General features: G+C 45.9%; 1 protein-coding gene across 4 annotated transcripts in view; it reads left to right on the top strand.

Moving 5' to 3' along the window:
* Positions 1–20,785, top strand: part of slc44a5b (solute carrier family 44 member 5b) — a 35,466-nt gene extending 14,681 nt beyond the window's left edge. The window contains exons 3-23 of one of the 4 annotated variants that reach the window (XM_030372079.1): positions 5,799–5,872; positions 7,775–7,859; positions 8,110–8,194; positions 8,345–8,461; positions 9,180–9,240; positions 9,610–9,733; positions 9,945–9,968; positions 10,922–11,005; positions 11,428–11,540; positions 11,937–12,068; positions 12,446–12,545; positions 12,694–12,786; positions 13,217–13,304; positions 14,270–14,532; positions 15,228–15,322; positions 15,513–15,616; positions 15,893–15,966; positions 16,527–16,597; positions 16,693–16,781; positions 16,885–16,969; positions 18,844–20,785. In XM_030372079.1, coding sequence (XP_030227939.1) covers positions 5,799–5,872; positions 7,775–7,859; positions 8,110–8,194; positions 8,345–8,461; positions 9,180–9,240; positions 9,610–9,733; positions 9,945–9,968; positions 10,922–11,005; positions 11,428–11,540; positions 11,937–12,068; positions 12,446–12,545; positions 12,694–12,786; positions 13,217–13,304; positions 14,270–14,532; positions 15,228–15,322; positions 15,513–15,616; positions 15,893–15,966; positions 16,527–16,597; positions 16,693–16,781; positions 16,885–16,969; positions 18,844–19,007 — 2,125 coding nt within the window. In that variant the 3' untranslated portion in view covers positions 19,008–20,785. Of the gene's footprint in view, positions 1–5,798; positions 5,873–7,774; positions 7,860–8,109; positions 8,195–8,344; positions 8,462–9,179; positions 9,241–9,609; positions 9,734–9,944; positions 9,969–10,921; positions 11,006–11,427; positions 11,541–11,936; positions 12,069–12,445; positions 12,546–12,693; positions 12,787–13,216; positions 13,305–14,269; positions 14,533–15,227; positions 15,323–15,512; positions 15,617–15,892; positions 15,967–16,526; positions 16,598–16,692; positions 16,782–16,884; positions 16,970–17,392; positions 18,727–18,843 lie in introns of those variants that run through there. The other 3 variants (XM_030372081.1, XM_030372080.1, XM_030372082.1) reach the window with 3 other exon arrangements.

Genomic DNA, 20,785 nt, shown 5'->3' with positions numbered 1-20,785 from the left:
GCTGTAAATCGGAAGGCAGCCCCCTCGCGCTCTGAGAACAGTGCAAAAATAGATTGCAAGTCGGGCCACCTCCTTTTCGCTCGGTCAATCTCATCTTCCGAGAGTTCCTCCTCACCGGACGACGAGCAACCTGTCCCGGCGAAAGAGTCACCGCGGAAGACTCTCCAGCCGTCCGCCACCTCGAGACGTATGCCCCCCGCTAATGCGATCTCACCCTCGACCGGGCCGCAGTGAAACGTGGCCGGCCGTGACCTCGATTCCCCGCAGTTAGTTATCGACCCTGCCGCACATGTTGCCTTCTTTATCCACAGAGCCGTACAGGTTTGCTGACACACAAGCAAAAAAAAAAAGACAGAAATGGAAGGAAAATGAATTCCAGCCAGGGATGTCAATGAGGCACTGAGTCATGATGGAGGAAGACTCCAGTTTGTGAGATGGTGTCAACTAAAGGTCGCAATAGATTATCCGGGGACCGTATTTATTTCTGTATTTATCCCGAGGCCCCGTTTTTGCCGTCAGAATGGTGCCTGCCTTTTCTTATGTTTTTCGTTGTGAATGCCCGGGCACACTTGTCTTCCCCCACCCCCCTCCCCTTCACTTTGTCAGCTCTTACTCAGCGCTCACCTTTGAATGCTTTGAACGGGTCGCAGCCCCCCCCCCCCCCCCCCCCCCCCCTTCCTCTGTATTAGCGGCATGCTGCCGTGTTTGCACTTTGCCTTAACGACAGACCTTGCGCTGTACTGTACAGAAGCAGAACACCTACTGTGAGGTTATCCCAGGGGCGTCCACCCCTCACAGCACTCTCTCTCCCCCTCTGTCCCTCTCTCTCCCTGGGGTTTTATCAGATCATGCATGCCACATCTCCTGCTGGGATTGAGGCCGCCGAAGGATTCAAAGAAAGGGGACTTTCAACTATCGGCATGGCAACTCGTGGCAGCCCCTCCTGCCTTGTCTCAATTTAAATGATGATAAGAAATAGAATGTCCTTGCGCACGCACACACGCACGCGCACACAAACACACACACGCAGGCATTCACGCTAACGCACCCGCACACACAGTTGTTATCAGTGTGCAAAATACGAAAAAAAATAGATTTTATTGTCACTATTGGTCACTTTAATGTTTTTAAACTCACCATGTCCAGTATTCAGAATTCAAAACATTTATTCACAAAAGTGTAATTTTTTGCCAAGCTGAGCCAGCCAGTCCTGTGTGAGTATGCAAATTAGCCATGTTCGCCAAACAGAAGAAAGATTTAATGTTGATAAGTCATACAAAAAACGGCTAGCAAGCAAAAGCTAAACCAGAATCTATCACTCACACACTTTGGGTCTATTCTAACTTAAGGTAAGAGGCTATCTTTTAGTATCTCAGTGACTGAATTGTGATAATAGAACTGATTGTTGTGCATAAGATGAGTGTGTGCGACTGTGCGTGCATGTCCTTTCCGGCTTCGGCATACTGCATGGTTATGAAGGTTATGGTTGGTTGTTGTCTTAGTGAAGCAGCCTAGCCTTGAAGTTGGAGAAGTTTGAGTGATTGTTTACGTGTGTGCAAGAGCGAGAGAGAGAGAGCGCACCTGCCGTGGTGATGTTTGGCTTGCTGTGAATGCTGCATCTGCCGTGGTTGGACGAATGTGCTTTGTGTTTGTGTTCAATGATGTATCTGTCTGATCGTATTTCCTGTAGATGGATGGTTAAATAATGTCACACGATCGGTCATACTGCAGGCTCTCATTTGCAAGTGCACTGATTGCGTGCCAGTCTCCGATAGGCTATACCTGGCATTTATTCAGTTGTTGATTGCTCTTCTAATTGCACCATATTGGTGCAATTGTGTTTGCATTGTAATGTACAACTTTGCTTCACCTTGTTATAAAACAACGTGCATCCAAACAACTTTAGCCAATGCAGCCTATAATGTCAGTACTGACATAGGAGGCTGCATTGGCTAGTGTTGCTTTACGAATAGGCTACTATAGCATATCGGATTGTCAAAAATTGTTGTGTGCTTGTGTGTGTTGTCATGTAGGCTATAGACTGATTGCTTGCATCCATGAAATATTGTAATGTTATCGGCCTAATGTTATCGGTATTGCGCAACAATCGGGGGATGGGGACCCCCCGAATATTGACGGGTATTTCGCACACTGGTTGTTATTAATGGGTGCTATACAAATGTGCGTTTCATTGGCATTGCTTTCATTCAGTCTCTGGAGGACTTTTTCACACTGTCAACGCCCTATCCCCCATCAGACATCTCCCTCTTCCTTCTGTGACAGCAGCGGCTTCACCGCCCGTTTGAGTTACAGTCTGCATCGCGGCTACGTGTCACAATTCCGCAATCTTTACTTTGAACGGAAGAAGTCGAAAGAAAAGTAGGAATTCAATTCGTCACTCGGGCGGATGCACTATCGCTGCGGTTTATTGCAGGCGTGGGTTTGGAAGGGAGACCGCTGCAGTAATCTGTGGAGAGGAAATGGACAGCAGGTCATGTATTATCAGGAAAGGTGGACAGGTGGTCGAGGAGTGATATCTCGGGTTTGCAGAACAAATTGGACGTCTAAAGAGATTCCTCGGTTCCGAATGAAATTGGAGATAACGAGGCGTTAGCAGCTAACACGACTCTAATTGTGAACTGTTTGGACTAGAGTACAATCTTAATCCACTGCAGAAATGTACTCGGCGAAACAAGCTTCAGAAAGCGAACGCCAGTGCGAGTACTGGGCATCTATTAACTGTAAGGAGCCCTGGGCATCTGTGCTTCATTTCAAACTGCGTTTCCACACTTGGTTCTGGGGGTCATTTGTGAAGCCATGTCTTACGTACAGCCGAGTAGATGCTGTAGTTCTGGCAAGAGGATGTGCTCTAGGCAAGCGTTTGAAAACGGACAACCTGTTTTTATCGCTGCCACACGCACACAACAATAGCTTTTGTTTCTAGGACTGCATTGTTGTCTGACCCTACATTAACAGCTTCTGGCCTGTTTCAAGCACCATTCGCATCTAGTTTTGTACGTTTGTTCGTCTGTGTGTGTGTGTGTGTGTGTGTGTGCATGCGTGCCTGCGTGCGTGCGTGTGTGCGTGTGTGCGTGTGTGTGTGTGTGTGTGTGTGTGTGTGTATGAGTGCCGGCTCTGTCTTCTCATGACCATCTGCTGCTTAATTATGAAATGGTGTTGGGGCTGAACGGTGGCGTATAAGGCGTCGGGATGTGTGAGTGTGTGCGTGTGGGTGTGTGTTTGTGTGTGTGTGTGTGTATGTATGCCTGAGTTCGAGTGTGTGTATGTATGCGTGAGTGTGTGTGTGCGTGTGAGTGTTTGTTTGTGTGTGTGAGTGTGTGTGTATGTATGCCTGAGTGTGCATGTATGCCTGAGTGTGTGTGGGTATATGTATGTATGCGTGAGTGTGTGTGTGTGTGCGTTAGTGTGCGTATGGTTGTTTGTGTGTGTGTGTGTGTGTGTGTGTGTGTGTGTGTGTGTGTGTGTGTGTGTGTGTGTGTGTGTGTGCGTGTGTGAGTGCTGTCCTCCACACAAAAAAGCAAGGACAAGCTCTCCAAAGACGGGCGACCGAGGAACGGCGTCCCATCATGTGGACGGGCCTGGACTCCCCCCCCCCACCCCCACCCCTCAACCTGACCCGGCCTGACGGGGGGCTCTCGGACGCGCTGACCGAGCCACATTCCTATCCACGCTTTTTGCTTGCGTGGGGAGTATTTAGCGAATGTGAAAGTGCGAAACACGGATGGAGCCGGAAGCTTTGTTCCGGGGGCTTTGTAGCAGGAGGAGTGATGGCGTGGAGAAGTTTAGAGGAGGATTATCAGGGGGCTCGGCTGACAGCCGGCCTCTGCTGTGCAACGGGTGAGATGCTGGGGGGTGGGGGGGTACAAGTGAGGCAGAGGGAGGGCTGCCTGTCAGTTTGCCCTGTAGGGACAGTATAGTCAGGGGGGGGGGGGGGGGGGGGTTGTTTGGTTGTGAATTCAACAGCAGCTCTGGACAGTTTTTCTCTGAACGCATTGTATTGTAACGCATACCTGTTCAAACTCGCACACAACGTCTAACTGATCACTGTTTTGATTGTTTGTTTGTTTTGTTTTGTCTTGTTTTTGTTTTATTTATTTTTTATTTTTTATGTTTATTTATTTATTTATTTATTTTTTCCACAATGTCTTATTCGTTTAAACGATTTATGATGACTATATGTAAGGTGACCTTGGGTGTCTTGAAAGGCGCCTCTAAATTAAATGTATTATTATTATTATTATTATTGTATACATCTCAATGTTCGGCCTCGTTGCACACACTCCGCCCAGGTGTTGAGGCCCCCGTGGGCGGAGCTAATCACGCACCGGTACACAGGAAGGGGAAACTGTGAAATTGTAAATAAGTATAATTCCTGTCTGTGAGGAAAGCTCCTTATCCCAAGACTTACAGGGTTATATAAGTTTGTAGTTGTTCCAATACCGATACCACTATCGGAAATGTCTCCGATACTACCTGAAATGCAGTATCGGGTTTCAGCGAGTACGCAAGTCTATGCGCCGATAAAAAAATATATAAAAATGATCGGAACATCTACATTTCAGTCATCCCTGTCTAGCGATGTGAAAACTTTCTATTGGTTTGGACAATTTGTCCATCATTCCAATATGCAGGTATTTGGTCAGCATAGTTGGAAGAAGTGTTTCTTTGGTGGTTGTACAGTGAAGATAAAATTTCTCTATCTGCCGGGCCAAAAACAAGCAGCTCCTTTGAAGGTTGTCAAATATCAGCTGGTCAGCAAGTCATTTTCCTTGAAGATGCATTTCACACACAAAGTGGATGAGTGCATGGGAGTAACCTCTTCACATACTCACACAAAAACATGCATTCTCACACACACACACACACACACACACACACACACACACACACACACACACACACACACACACACACACACACACACACACACACACACACACACACACACACACAGGGTAGTTTCTCATTGGCAGTTCAAGGTTATAGAGACCCACGATGCACGCAACAGTAGTATGGTTAAGCAGTCCTGATGAGGTTCCCCTTTCCTGGTACGGTTTGAAGGTTTAACTAATACAATGTGTTATTTGCTCGCTCAACCCACCCTTTCGCACAGCTCCAGTTTAAAGTTGTTTCAGGTGTGCCAGCTGATTTCAAGAATGCATTTATCTCGAAGGCCATGTTTGATCAGATTGGTAAAATACATGTCTACATTTTTCACAGCTTCGAAAAGGAAAAGGACCATGAAATGTAAAAGTTTGTGCAGAGTATTGATGGAAAGGAGTAGATAGCCAAAGAAAACACGTTTTGATTCAAAAGACCACTGATGAGAGCATGCTTTGGACGGTATTTGATCAGATTTGTGTTGAATCCAGCTCCTTTCATGTGGAAGCCTGATTGTATTGAACCTCTATAGAGGTCAGCTGCAAACCAAAGCTGCTCGCAGCACTGGGTCAAACTCTGTCTGAGTCTTTATCTCTTATCCGTGTGTTAGTCACGCAACCTCAATTTAATATACCTAGCAGTATTTATAACCACTACTACATGTGACTGGAAAGCTTATTCTTGTTAAGTGACAGGAGAAAGGAGGGTTCAGTGGACCGGCTGTCCCAACCAAAAGGGGGACACCCTGACACCCCAGACCACAGTCTGCTTGTTGGCTTTCTTGAGCATGATGAAACATATCTAAAAGATAAGATCCCTCGTAAGGTGCTTTGGACCAAGGACTACAAAGTCCCACTGTTGGATTTGGATTTGATGAGATGCTCCCTTCCTTGCAGGAGCTGTACTGACGTGGTGTGCTGCGTTATCTTCATCATCGGCATCCTCGGATACATCGCGCTGGGAAGCGTGGGTGAGTTTTCACGCACGCTGTCTTCGTCACACACACACACACACACACACACACTTCCGCAGACAGCTCCGCCGAGGGTGTGTTGCTTGTTTGTGGATGAGCAATATGCTGCGTCTTCATCATGTTACCACGACTGGTAACAGAAGGTCACTCGTTGCCAGATAAGATAATGGGAGCTGCAGCTTTTGGATTTGGTCGTCCATGTCCGAGAGGGGAAGTAGGAGAAAAAACGGACCTTGTGTTTTCGCTCCTTGGAATCTTTTTGTAAAGCAGTGCCCATTATGTGGACAAACCACTTATGTTCAGGGACATTGAGAATGTGAGAATGTTGACCATTCATTGTTGGATAACGCACAATGCATTCATTGTAAAATAAATCTGTGCTAGTTTAAGAAACTCTTAAACAATTTTGCTTTTATCTTTAAGGAAGGGTGTTAAATGGTTCTATGGCTCACTCTGATGTGCTTATATCATGTCTGTTATCTTAAATCAGACGGTGGCGATTCATTGGCCCCTATCTCTCTCAAAACCCCCTGGGAAAAATGTATCGGAAGATTTCGACACAATACGTTCTCCGCTAATAATAAACCGGGAGAGGGGCAATCTCGTGAATTAGTTTGAGACACTTCCTCTCTCTTCCCCTCGCTTTCTCTCATCATCTTTTACTTCAGAGATCAAACAGGGACACACACACATGCTTTTCTCAGTTTTGCGAGGGCCCGATCGAGTGTGTAGGCCCAGGAGCCTTTTCTGAAGAAGCATGGCTGCAATTTCTCTGTTTCTTTCGAAAGAACCCACAGGCGTGACCATTGATGTGTCTTCAAATAGACAGGCTTCGCCCTGATCAGCAGGGAAATGATTCCTCTGTTCTGTGTGTGTGTGTATGTGTGTGTGTGTGTGTGTGTGTGTGTGTGTGTGTGTGTGTGTGTGTGTGTGTGTGTGTGTGTGTGCGTGTGCGGGGCTTTAGATTTTTCTTAGTGTTTCTTACTCAATCTTCATTGTTGCACCAAAGAAGCTGCGAGACGGCATCTTCATCACCACTATTCTGGGGCACCAAACGCACAATAGCTCATTGACTCGGGGAGGCGGAAAGTCCTAACACACGTCTTGGTCGGGTTATTCAAACAAATCAGAGTTCCAGGATTCCTCCGTAATTGAATGTCAGAGTTGCGCTCTGCGTCTGCTGCCCGCGGTAGCGCTCTGCAAATGGAGTTGGATTAACACAACCTCCTAGCTGTCCTCTCTATTCTCCCGATCACAATGCAGGCACGCACAGTATCCCGCTCCCGTTATAGCTCCGTCGATTTTGAAACCAAACAAACAAGAGGACCCCCTCCCTCTCTGCTCGTTCCCTCCCTCTGTTTCTCCGCCATTATAAAGTTTAGCATTTCACCCACCTGTGATTGACAGCCAAGCTGGATTTTCTGAACCAAACAGGGCAGGGATAGCTCTTAAATAATTTCCTGTACAGCAGCTTTTATAGGATTAGAGCGGTTTAAAGGATAAAGACCCTCGGTTAATGGTTGACATTGTCTATGATAAGAATGTAAATCAGCCACCTCATCCAAAACTTAGCCGGGGGAAGTTTGTATGCATCAACTTGTGTTGGACAACACAAAGATACAGCTTTTGGAGGGGTCGAACCCTGGTTTTGAATAGAGAGGGCGTCAATGGCTTATTGCGAATTGTGTGGACTGTACACTGTACCGTGCTGCAGAGAATGAATCACATTCTCCAAAAAACTCACTTTACCATAAGAAAAAAACAACTACTATTGTTTGCTCTAGTTTACTTTTTCCAAGATACGACCCACCTCGTGTGTAGATTTCTATCAAAGATGCTATTGACATCCATTTAAGGTCCCTGGCTATGTGGTTTGAGATGAATGTGTCGGTTTTCCAGCCTGGATCCATGGAGACCCACGGAAGGTGGTCTTCCCGACCGACAGCCACGGACAGTTCTGCGGCCAGCAGGGGACCAACAATGCGTGAGTTCTGAGAAGTGTTTTTAAAAGGCAGAGCCCTGCTTTAAATACAGCGCTGGATGGAAGCTCTCCACTCCGCCGTTTGATGCCAATGACAAAGAGAATGAGAAGAATGCATGAATATATTTCATGGATCAAAGGGTTGCTTCTGCGTTTTTCCTCAGAGTAGGCGGTTTTTAAGAGCAGCTTCTAATTATTCCATCCATCTCTGCTTGGTCATGCCTTCCCCCCCCACCCCCCGCACCCCGGACAGAAACAAAGCCATATTATTCTACTTCAACATCCTGCGGTGTGCCAGCCCTTCTGTCCTCATCAACCTCCAGTGCCCCACCACACAGGTAAGAGAACCTACAGAAGCACCCATAGGAGGAGCTTCTCTCACCCTTCTGCTCACCTTTCCTGAGAGTTTGTTGGGATCCTGTTGGGAGGCACATGCTGACTTGCTGTCCTTTGTGTTTTTTTGCTTTTTGTTTTTTCCCGTCTCCCAGCTCTGTGTTTCAAAGTGCCCAGACAGATTTGCAACGTACCGAGAGATGAAACGCAACTACAAAAACTGGGAATACTACAAGCAGTTCTGCAGGCCAGGCTTCGACAATCCTGACAAGGTGAGGGGATGCTCACAGTGCCACCTGCAAGCCTTCATAAATACCTTTCACCATAAAAGGGGTTCAACAAGAAGACGTCAAATGTGTCATAAATATTTGGCCAGTTAAGCCCTTTGAGACTGTAATGGGGATTGGCTATCCAACATAAAATAAAGTTGAATTGAATTTAAATGTAAAATAAAACCACTCTCAGCTAGAGTGTGAATGGATTCGAAAGGGTGTTTGATCTAATATCCGACAGGAAGTGGTCGCCGATTCAACTCACAGTTACGAGCTCTTCCGCAGCCGTGACGTTGGCGTTTGTTAGTCAGCCGTGTTTTTTAGGACAGTGTGAGAACACACAGGTTGTGTGTGTGTGCGTCAGCTGAAATCGTCAGCTGACACATTCATTCGACTGATTCATTGATTTGATTTGATGTATTTACCACCCCTGTCACACCTCATGCCCCTTGCGCTGGGCTACACAACTGACTGCAGTGTGGCGGTGGGTGGTAATAACGATAATAATTGTAAAATGTTTCTTTTATATAGCGCCTTTCTCATACTAAAGGTCGCTTTACAGTGCCATGAGCACACACAGAGCAGGAAAGCGCAACACAAAGTTCAACCACACAAATATAAATCTATATAAAATATATATATAGAGGGTAGCTTGAGGTACAAACTTGGTTGAACTGACTCTCACACCTCCCCCCGCCCCCCTCTTCTCTGTGTTTAGCCCGTGGATCAGGTGCTGCGAGACGAAGACTGCCCATCCATGATCGTCCCTAGCAGACCATGTAAGTGACCCTCTGGATTTAGCGGGGGGGGGGGGGGGGACACACCTCCAGGGGGTGGGACATCCTTAGTGGGGGCATACCTCTGTTGGGGGGGGGGCGACACCTTGGGGGACACCCCAGGGGGGGATGCCCTTGGGGGGACGCCTTGGTGGGGTGACACCCTGGGGGGGGGGGGGGGGCATCTCTAGGAGGGGGACTCCATGGGGGGGGGGGGGGCACCTCTTGGACTGGAGGGAGGGACACCCTGGGGCTGTGGGGGGGGGGGGGGGGGGGGGGCGACCTGGGGGGTTCGCCTCTTGGGGGGGTCGCTCCGGGGGGGTACCTGTGTTTGTGGGCTGACGTTGCGCGGTTCATCCCCTGTGTCTCCAGTCCTCCAGCGGTGCTTCCCTGACTTCGTCACGAGGAACGGCACCTTGACGGTCCGCAACCAGCGGAGCTTCCAAGACGGCGACGGCGTGACCAGGAGCGTCGCCGACCTCCGGGACGCAGCAAAGTAAGCGAGCGTCGGTTCGGTCGAGCTGGGCGTCGCACGACAGGAGAGGGACACCATGCTAGAGACTGTCGAACAAGAGTTCATTCACTGAGGCGGGACGATGTAATTCATTCAATGTCAACCCTCATGCTGCAAAAGAAAGAAAGTGCTTGTGTAATAAAACAAAATGTTTCAAAGTCTTCCACACCCCCCCCCCCCCCTCTTCTCCCAGGGACGTCAGGACAACTGTCTCAGGGTAGGAGAATATATTAAAACAATGCTTTTTTCCCCTGTGCCCCCCGAAGCCTACTGACTAACTCCCCGTCGGTTTCTGCTGTTCCATCAAGAAATCTCCTTCTCTTTTCCAACTGTCCAAGGGGAAAAGAAAAAAAAACGATTTCTGCCCCAACACAATTGTCCAACAAAAAATGCAATCCTCCCCGAAGCATCCCCATTCTTCAACTACAAGGCGATAGGGCTCCCCCTGGTGTTGAGTCAGGGGATTTCTTTATTGACTGAAATCTCGTTACAATGTGTTGGGCTGGCTGTTGGGGTTGGGAACGGCTGTCTGGGAATGTGTGTATGGAGAGCACTCCCTCCCTTACCGTGTGTAACACTCTGCTCGTCCGGTATTGCTTGCTGGAGCTTTAATAACGCTGCTCTACTGTGACTCATTATCTGGGGTCGTTTTACAACTTACAGTCCCTTGTAAGCCATACTGAACTCCACTTACAAAACCCAGCCTCTGGTTGCCCACACTATCCAAAGCATTGTAAGCTTCTTTTTTTCGTTTTATTATCTTTGCTTCGTCATGTGCCTAAAGAGCAAAGATAAATAAAAATGTGACACGATGTTTTAGCATAAGGCTACTGTTCTGCTCAATGCCAGAAAACACTTTTTAAATGTCAACGGCTGTGACTTTGTTCATATGAAATTCATTGTGTCCTCATCCCTTCTCTTCCCCCTCTCTCCGTCTCCCTCTTTCTCCCATGATCTCTCTCTTTCTTTCTTTCAATCCATTTCTCCCTCTCTGTCTCTCTCCATCTATCTCTCTGTCTCTCTCCATCTATCTCTCTCTGTCTCTGTCTCCTTCTCTCTCTCTCTCTCTCTCTCTCTCTCTCTCTCTCTCTCTCTCTCTCTCTCTCTCTCTCTCTCTCTCTCTCTCTCTCTCTCTCTATCGCTCTCTCTCTTAACTCCAATCCTTCACAGTGGTATCGCTAGTCTGCTGGATGCCAAAGAGGTTGGCATGAAGATCTTTGAAGATTATGCCAGTTCCTGGTACTGGATCCTCATGTAAGTGCAGGACCGGTGAAAACACACTCTCGTGCTCTGGCATGAGGCAGACACTGAGACCGGATTGCTTTAGAAAGCCTTTGGGGGAAAAACGAAATGAGCAATGAGCCTTGTCAGATTCACTGAGAGCACATGTTGTGTATAAATACATGTTCTATTCATTTTTATTATAACTTTCTGCTTTGGATCTAATCTCCCGTCCCGGGATTCTTGTTTTATGATATGTTTTAACCGCCAGTGTGATGTGGGTGACCTCAGGGTTTGTAATGATAACAGTGGCGTGTGTGTGTGTGTGTGTGTGTGTGTGTGTGTGTGTGTGTGTGTGTGTGTGTGTGTGTGTGTGTGTGTGTGTGTGTGTGTGTGTGTGTGTGTGTGTGTGTGTGTGTGTGTGCGTGCGTGCGTGCGTGCGTGCGTGGTTTCAGTGGGCTGGTGATCACCATGGTGGTTAGCCTTCTCTTCATCCTGCTGCTGCGGTTCACCGCGGGCGTGCTGCTGTGGCTCGTTATCTTCGGAGTCCTCGCCGCTCTGGGTTACGGTGAGGGCCGTATTACCCATGGTCCCCGGCTGTGAGAGGACACTCACCGCATGTACTTTATAAGGAAGGAGGGGAGTAGGTGTAGGGGGGATGGGGGTGGGGGGGAGCTAAATATAGATATGTGTGTGGGTGATGTCGGCAACAACTTTTTCAACAAGAACCTCCCTCAGCTCTCGCTTTTGATACATAGTTGTCATGGAAAAACTTGAAACCAAAAAAAAAGATTGGTATCTCTCTTCACACCTTTCTCTCCCTCCATCTCTCTCTCTCTCTCTCTCTTCCCCTCTCGCGCCACCTCGCTCTCCCTCTACTGTGTGTGCATGTATTTTGTTCTAGTTGTTAATCTCCTCCTCCCGTTTCACATCTTTCTCACCTGGCCCCCCTCCCCCCTCCCAGGTATCTGGCACTGTTACTGGGAGTTCAGCTCGCTGCGAGGGAACTCTGATGCTGATGTCACCCTCTCCCAGATCGGTTTCCAGGCAGACTTCAGCATTTACCTGCAGCTCAGTCAGACCTGGCTCGTCTTCAGTACGTGGCTGTCGACCAATCGACAATCGTTTTTTTTGTTGAATAATGGAATAACACACACATACACTGGAAGGTGTATACACAAAGTGTGGAAGCTGTGCTGGTAGAGTAGATCTAAACGACACTGAATGCTTTTGTATTCCTGTATTAACCAGAGTATTCTAGTTTGTAGAGCACCTTGGACTGTAGAAACATTTATTAATTACTTTAGGGAAATGTCTAAACTTGTATTGTTTTATTACAAACTTTAAATGTAATGGTGGAAAGCTATTATAAACAAGGTAACAGTTAGCACACATTGTCCCTGCTTTCAGGTCAGTAGTGTCAGTGTCCACATATTATCCACGTAATAACATTTATCTACATTTAATTTGCAGTGATCTCTCTCTCTGTAATTGAGGCCATCATTATCCTCATCCTGATATTCCTGAGGAACAGAATACGCATCGCTATTGCACTTCTAAAAGAGGGAAGCAGGTTAGTAACACACACACACACACACAAACACACACACACACACACACACACACACACACACACACACACACACACACACACACACACACGGTAGGTTCTTATCTACAGTTATTGAAAATGTTTTCTAACTCGTGTCTTTTGATTCTAGGGCTATCGGCTACATCATGTCCACTCTTTTCTACCCAATTATCACCTTTTTTCTTCTGGCGATCTGCATAGCCTACTGGGCCATGACAGCTGTGTATCCTTCTGACTTTAAACATGTTCACGTGCAGAAACCCGTTCTGTATGTATGTCTCTGTTATTGCGAAGTGGCTATGATCGACTCAGAATTTATTCATATCTTTACGATTGTCTTAGTTGAACAACAGAAAACGGATAGAGGTCATGGTATCATTGAGAGTTTCAAGAGCAACTTAAAAAAAAACGAACCACCAAGGTGCAGGGACAGTACTCCCTAGAGGGAATTTGGTGTATTGCAGTTTATCGCCGTTCACAATTACTTATATGAGACGTACAGTGAACAGTGTTTTACATTTACCCAATGGTTGTTGTGGTTGACTGCTTTCTTTGTTACGACTCTGGATCCTTCATAGGGGTGTTTTCTTTGTTAGGCTGGGTTATGTCTCATTCGGGATTGAGGGTTTCGTCCTTGACTGTTGAACCCCTAGCTTCTTGTCATCGTCGGGCGATGCTGTCTACAAGGTCATGTCCACGCAGTCCAAATGCGTCTACGCCAACCAGACATGTGACCCAGAGGTGAGGGGCCAGCCTGTAAAATATCTCTATCTCTTATCGCGCTGATCATGAGCGGAATATTCCAGTGGAACATTCCAGTGGAACATTACAGTGGATCATTCCGTATGCCAGCATTACGTATTGGATGGATTGATTGATTTACTTGATTACATTCAGAGCATGGGCTCTATGCCATGCTCAGTATTCTGGTTCAGCAAATGAAATTCAAATGGTTTCAGGTTCCTGCGTGGCAACAGCTTCTTGTGACTAGGAGACATTTCTCGCAGGAACTAGCAGTAAAGTAAAATAATGATTCATGTGCTATTTTTGTATATACATGTGTGTGTGTTGGATTGGAGCCATATATAATGCTATATTTTAAGCTAGGGACATTTGTTTGACGAAGAGGCTTATTGAGTTATCTAGCTAGCTCCCCTGTGCACCTCACTACTTAAACAGAAAAAAAATTTACAAATGATGTGACCACACTCACAAATACAGAATTAAGTAATTCAACAGGTCTTTTAGTAGGAAGCATTTATTATCTCAAGCAAGTCACTTTTCTTGCCAAGGGTGGAATATGTTTTGGGGGTATTTTGGGTTATCTCCAGGGCAATTTGGTCAACTGTTTGGCCATACTTAATTTTTCTGTGCTGCATGACATACCAATATTCAATGACTCCAATGTAAATAACAAATGGACCGCCTTGCAAACACAGTAAAATAGAGAATTAAACTCTTTTAAGGGGGGCATTAAAAAGTCCCTGTCATCTCAATTTCTGGCCCAATTCAAAATATTGTAGGGTCAAAATCCCCCCAGCCCCCTGTTTATCACTGACCCTACACTTTACCTCACTGCACTGCACTGCATAGCATCTCACTGCAACTCACTGCACTGCACCTCGGTTCATCTCACTGCACGGTCTCCGCATGACAGCTCCCTCCCAACGCTCTCTCTGTGTCTCCTGTCTGGTGCCTCCCTCCAGACCTTCAGCCAGAGCAGCCTGCCCGTCGCCTGCCAGGGCTCCCAGTGTGCGTTCGCCTTCTACGGGGGGGAGAGCCTGTACCACCGCTACATCCTGCTGCTGCAGCTCTGCAACCTCTTCCTGTTCCTGTGGCTGGTCAACTTCACCATCGCCCTGGGCCAGTGCACGCTGGCCGGGGCCTTCGCCTCCTACTACTGGGCCCTGAAGAAGCCCCAGGACATCCCTCCCTTCCCGCTCTTCTCCTCCTTCGGCAGGGCCATCAGGTGACGCACGCGCCCATACACACACACATGCACGCACAAAGATACTGCAGGTTGCTTCCTGCTCCGATAAACAACAGAAATTGCGTTGCATGTGAAAGCTTACATTGCAATGCACCTCTATGATACATTTACATTTGGCAGAAGCTTTCATAGAAAAAACGTTAATGCACACATTCACACACCGACGGCGGAGTCGACCATGCAAGGCGACAAGGGAGCAATTGGTGTTGGGTGTCTTGCTCAGGGACACTCCGGGGATCGAACTAGCCACCTTTCGGTTACCAACCAACACGCTCTACCTCCTGAATTAAGCCAACCTCCCCTCTTTCTGATTCAGATTCTGTGTGAGCGAAAGGCGGATTGAAACAAGGACTTTACTCTGTAGTTTACTTTAATGTAGAGGGTTCAGGTACGAGGCCTACAGAATCCCCCAATGTCTGCATCCTACCTTGGGCGCTGGGGATCAAACCCAGTATCTTTGGGCCTTGTAGTCGAACACCCTATTCGCTTTACAACCCTGCACTTCGATTAGAAACAGTACAAAGAGGAATTAGGACTCACACACACACAGTGGTTTTGTGTTTGCGGTGCTGGTTTGTAATTGCATGGTTTCGGTTAATCCCATAGAAGTAGCAATCATAATTCCTCACATTCAAATTCTGTATTTTTAATTGTACGTTATTGCGTCTTTTCAGGTACCATACAGGTTCCTTGGCCTTTGGTGCATTGATACTGGCTGTCGTGCAGTTTTTCAGAATTGGGCTGGAGTATCTTGACCATAAACTTAAAGGTACAGCATGATGTCTTCCATCAAGACTTACAGTGCCTTTGTACAGCTAAGCAAATGTAGCAGTTGTGTATTCATGGGTAAAAAAAAAATATATATATATATATTTAGTAAACATAGTGGAATTTTTGGACCTGACGCACGGTGCATAAGAAGGTAATGATGATGATGATGTTTTGTTTTTTTACCTTAGGTTCCCATAATGCATTTACCCGATTCCTGCTCTGTTGCCTGAAATGCTGCCTTTGGTGCCTGGAGCGCTTCATCAAGTTTATGAACAGGAACGCGTACATCATGGTAATGTAACAGAGGGACCTTATCAGTATTAATACATTTCAACCTGCAGTGTGCAGTCGTTTTCACCACAGCCATCACTTTGGTTCAAAACTGATATAATTAATCTCAGAGTTCAATGAATCACGGTTGGTGGTGGTCTTTGTTCGGGGAATTGCTGCCGCTGAAAGTGACTTGTGCAGGTCTAACACACTGATATTCCTGCTTCCCATGATATCACGTTTTCCACAGGAAGTAAATGTGTTCTCAATTTGGTGCTCATTTCTCTCTCGGTGATAGATAGCGATATACGGGAAGAACTTCTGCACGTCAGCCAAGGACGCCCTCTTCCTGTTGATGAGGAACGTTGTGAGGTACTGATTTTGTGTGTTCCTTCACATGATCCACTTTATACCGCAGAACTACCATTAAAGATCTCCTATTATACTACTTTTCTGGTCTTAATTTCTTATTAATGACTCCTATAGAGCAACCTGACACGAATCACAGCACAAAAAACGATGTCGATTTTCGGGAAACTCTTCGTCTCATCTGGGCGCTTTCAGCATTCTCTGTCAACACTCGGCTTCGTCCTTCTCCGCCCCCTCGCCCCCGTCTGCCAACCCCACTCCATTTTCCTTTGTACACATATACCGACAAGAATCCCTCCTTCAAATGTCCCTAGCTGTAAATGCTTTAAAACAAATTACAGGCAACAATTACGCCAAAGATGTCTAATTAAAAGAGGATGAACTGATTTGGTGTTTATTTTTAAGATACACCCCCAACACCGCCTGGTGTGTGTGGGTGTGCGTGTGTGCATGTGTGTCTTCATCCATCTGTGAGTCCCTTCTGTCTGTTTGATCGGCACTCTTCTTCTGTCCTCTGGGCGTCTGGCTCCGCTCGGCTTCTTCTTCGGTGGTGTCCTCTGCAGGGTGGCGGTTCTGGACAAGGTGACGGACTTCCTGCTCTTCTTGGGCAAACTGCTTATTTCAGGGAGTGTTGGTAAGTGTTTTTCCTATTGTTGGTGTGTGATGGAAAGTGATGGGGTGTGTTGATGAAAATCTTTACATGAACCTTAAAATGTTGCCTTCCCCTAGGTGTTCTGGCATTTTTCTTCTTTACCCGTAAAATACCAGTCATTCAAGAGGAGGTGCCGTCTCTTAATTATTACTGGGTCCCTCTGCTGGTAAGAAACGGAATTGTACTTATTAGAATTTAATCAAATACAAAACGCAGTGATTAAGAATATATAGGGTTAGATATCCACTCTGAGCGTTCCCTTTCCCCAGACTGTGATATTCGGTTCATACCTGGTGGCCCATGGCTTCTTCAACGTCTACGCCATGTGTGTGGACACACTGTTCCTCTGCTTCTGTAAGTCTGAACTTTCAGTGATGACACACTGTTTATCCGATTCAACAATGCCCCCTTTATGTTTTCCACGTACGCTGCAACGGTATCGTGATTCCTCTCTTTCTTTAATTCTCTTTCGATTTGGCTTTCGATAAATAGCAAACCCGTCGAGCACCGTCTTGTACGGAGGGTCCGGGCGGTTGGCTGTCATTCTGTTAACCTTCTGTTCCTCCTACCTGGGCTAACCAATCGGTGCACCCCTCTAACGCTGTTGCTTGTGTCTTCTCTTTTCCTTTTCCTCCTTGGCACCTCCTGCTGCTTCTGTCCTCTGGCCTCGGCGGGGTGGTGGTGGTGGTGGTGGTGGTGGCTCTGGTGGTGGTGGCTCTGGTGGTGGTGGCTCTGGTGGTGCTGGTGGTGCTGGTTATGTTGTGTACGCTGGCCCAGGTGAAGACTTGGAGAGGAACGACGGCTCGTCGGCCAGGCCCTACTTCATGTCCCCCGGCCTGCACAAGATCCTCCATAACGGGGAGCAGGCAGCCAAGCTCTGCACCGGCTCCTAAGACCACCGCTTCCTGGGTCCCCGTGTGGCTAGGGGGGAAGGGGGAGGAGGGGCAGGTTCCATGGACATTTATTTTGCTTAAGTACTGTATGGATTTAAAGCAGACTCATCTGACCCTGCTGGGACCTGGGCTGGTCCGGTTTGACCTGGTTTGACCTGACTTGGATTTGGTCATGCTGAACACGAGCGTAGCTCATCTACGTGTCTTTTTCGGCCTCTTGGCGGAGAAGGGGCATGCCTGGGCATTTAAAAATCTCTACTCTCTTCCATTTATCTTGCACCAACTCATCTTCTTCTTCTTCTTCTTCTTCTTTTGCGAACTTGCCTTCTGTCCAGACTGCAGCTGGCTCTCTCTCAATCTCCCGTGCGCTCTGCTGCCCCCTAGCCTTAAGGATAGGACACAACCCCTGCTCACAGGAAATGTATGCAGAGCATGACCCGAACACAAACAGACGATGTACAGTACAGACACCACAGACACTCGCGGGCGAACATACACGAACATTGGTTACTGGCGTTGGCGGGCCGAAATTATATTAAGAATGGGCGCCCTCTTGTGGCGCTTGCATTTACGTACACCTCTGTCTTGTAGACACTACGACGTGTGGCCTGAGAACCGTATTATGGGGTCTTGTGAATAGCATGAATATTTTAAATGGCTGTGTTTGTGGATGACCCTTGGTTTGTTATTACTGTTTGATACACTAATGCAAACGGACTCCAATTAAAGATGACGTGCAATTCCGCAGAAAGGCCACCTTATTTAACTTATCTTTAATCAATTCAAAGTAAAGGTTGATCCGAAGAATGAAGGAGGAGATTTGTATCACGGTAATGTTTTCTCTTGTCTGAGGAAACAAGGATATTATGTGGGTTGATTGGACTTCCTAGGCTTTCTACACTTTCACTAAAGGTATGAAATGAGTAGAAGCATTTGTGAAATCTGAATGCAGTCCATGTAGTTTATGTGCCTATAGTTGATTGAAAAAGAAAGAAATATCCCTGTTATTCTGTGGCTTTGATCCGACTCCTAGGACCTTTGTTATAAAGTTTATAAAAGGATGTTGAAGCCATCTTTGGTAAAATATTTTCTAACAAATGGTTCAGATCTGTTTGAGGCTCAATCAGTGTTCTTTTTGTATAGGATAATTATTTTGTATCAATGAAATCCAATGAAATGTGAATAATCTTTTTTAATAAATAAAAATGGTGAAATGTTTATTTTCCTGATTTTTCCGATCGAATAACTCATATGTCTGTTCATAATGTGCGGGGAGAGACCAAAGGGACTTGATATCTAACTAAATATATTATCTTTAACTCTGGCGCTCTCTAGTGGAGGACCTCGAAACAAACGACGGTTCTGCGGCCCGGCCCTTCTACATGAGCAACTCCTTGAAGAACCTTTTCAACAAGAGCAACAGCAGACAACCCAACATCGCCAATGGCAAAGCTGGAAGTGAGAAACTTACAAAGTCAGGGAAAACCAGGCACCGATGATATAGCTATAGCCTATAAGGGATGAATAGATTTCAAAGTACAACGTTTGCCAGTTTTTTTTGGTATAATTTTGGATTATATGTACTGCATCGTATGTGGTTTCCAGTTTTCACCACTGGGTGGTGCTAAATGTAACATAAACTTTTCAGATTTATCACCATTCCGTTCCTAAAGGTCCCATGACATGCAACAAGGTGTGAGTGTGGTTAGCCTTACAAGCCTCTTTGAAAATGTGCACCTTAGGACATCACAAGTGGGTGTGTCCACCTAGATGTGTGCTGGATAGATCAGTCTACCAGCCTACCCAGTGGACTGTAGCAAACGTTGCTCATCTATCCGGCACACATCTAGGTGGACACGCCCACTTGTGATGTCGTAAGGGGCAGATTTAAAAACGGCCGGTAATGCTAATCACCCTCCCACCTGGTGGTATGTCATGCTACCTTTAAACGCTATATAATTTAGTCATCATGCATGGAATACCTTCATAATTATAACGGTGTTGAATTACCGCATAATAGTAGGCTGCCATATTCAATATCTAACTCTAATTTAGATATTTTATATCGAAATAAGTTTATATATATTGTACTATAATATTTAATATTGCTTTCAATGTATTGCGGAACTTCATGAAGGGATCAGTATTAATGTTTTTGTTTTATCCAAAAGTGTAGCGAGAAAATAGGAAGAACACATTTTGCTCAGGTTTGTAGGCCTATAGAGTGGCAAAGTCACACCCCTTCCGGTAGAGCCCATAGGACCTATGAGATCGAAAAATCTGAATGGGTTTCAATGGAGAGAAAGTAATTATTTTCTGATCCCAGTCTTTATATGCCCCGGATTACACATACGTTTGTGGATTTAAATGATAATATTTCATGTCAAGAGATTGACCGTTTATTGTGCAATTGTTCAGTTAAAGGCTGTAGAGAAAACACAATGAGAAAGACTACATGACTCGTATGTGCCGTCACGCTCCCTGCGACTGGCGTGGACAAGACCGCCAATCTCCCCATCGGCATAAATGAAACTCCTCACATGCCCCAACTTATAATGGTTTTCACCTCTTTTGATGCTTTTATCCTCCCCTTGGAAAAAACCTAACATCATCAATCTTCTACGCAATTTTTTTTTGTTTTCTTTGCATGAAAAATCATATCATTCAAATGGGCTCTACCGGAAGGGGCGTGACTTCGCCACTCTATAGCTCAGGGTACAGCTCTATGTATAGGACGTTATTTTGTGATGCATCTATAGACTGTATGAAATATGCAACAGCCAACTTACATGTTTTTGTAACATATCTCAGTCCTTAATGCAGTACATTGGAATGTATAATTCCAATATTTATGTATCTATATCTCCCTCTCTTGTATGGCTTTAACTGTATGCTTATTATCACATTCATCTCTTGTACTCTCTACTTACTTAATGGATTTAGGTGTGTTACTATCGTGTTATTTATACATTTAACAGATGAGAGTGTTGAATGCGCTTTTCATATTTTTTTATATAAATTATATATGTATAATGTATCAATATAGTGGGAGAATAATTTGTACAGATCATTCACTATGTATGTAAAGCAGTGGAAAATAATGCCCATTTGTGATTGGGTGATTATGATTATAATTAGGAAATAGTTGAGTGAAAGGTTTTAGTTTTATATCATCCTTTAAATTACCATATCAAATATCCCTGAGTTGCTCTGTTTAGAAAGGTATTTGGATTCATGAAAATATTGTGATATAAAAGTCCCTTTCTTACTTCATAAA

The sequence above is a fragment of the Gadus morhua genome, chromosome 12 (assembly GCF_902167405.1).
Source record: "Gadus morhua chromosome 12, gadMor3.0, whole genome shotgun sequence".
NCBI classification, from domain to species: Eukaryota; Metazoa; Chordata; class Actinopteri; order Gadiformes; family Gadidae; genus Gadus; species Gadus morhua.
This window is presented reverse-complemented; position numbering and strand designations above follow the sequence as displayed.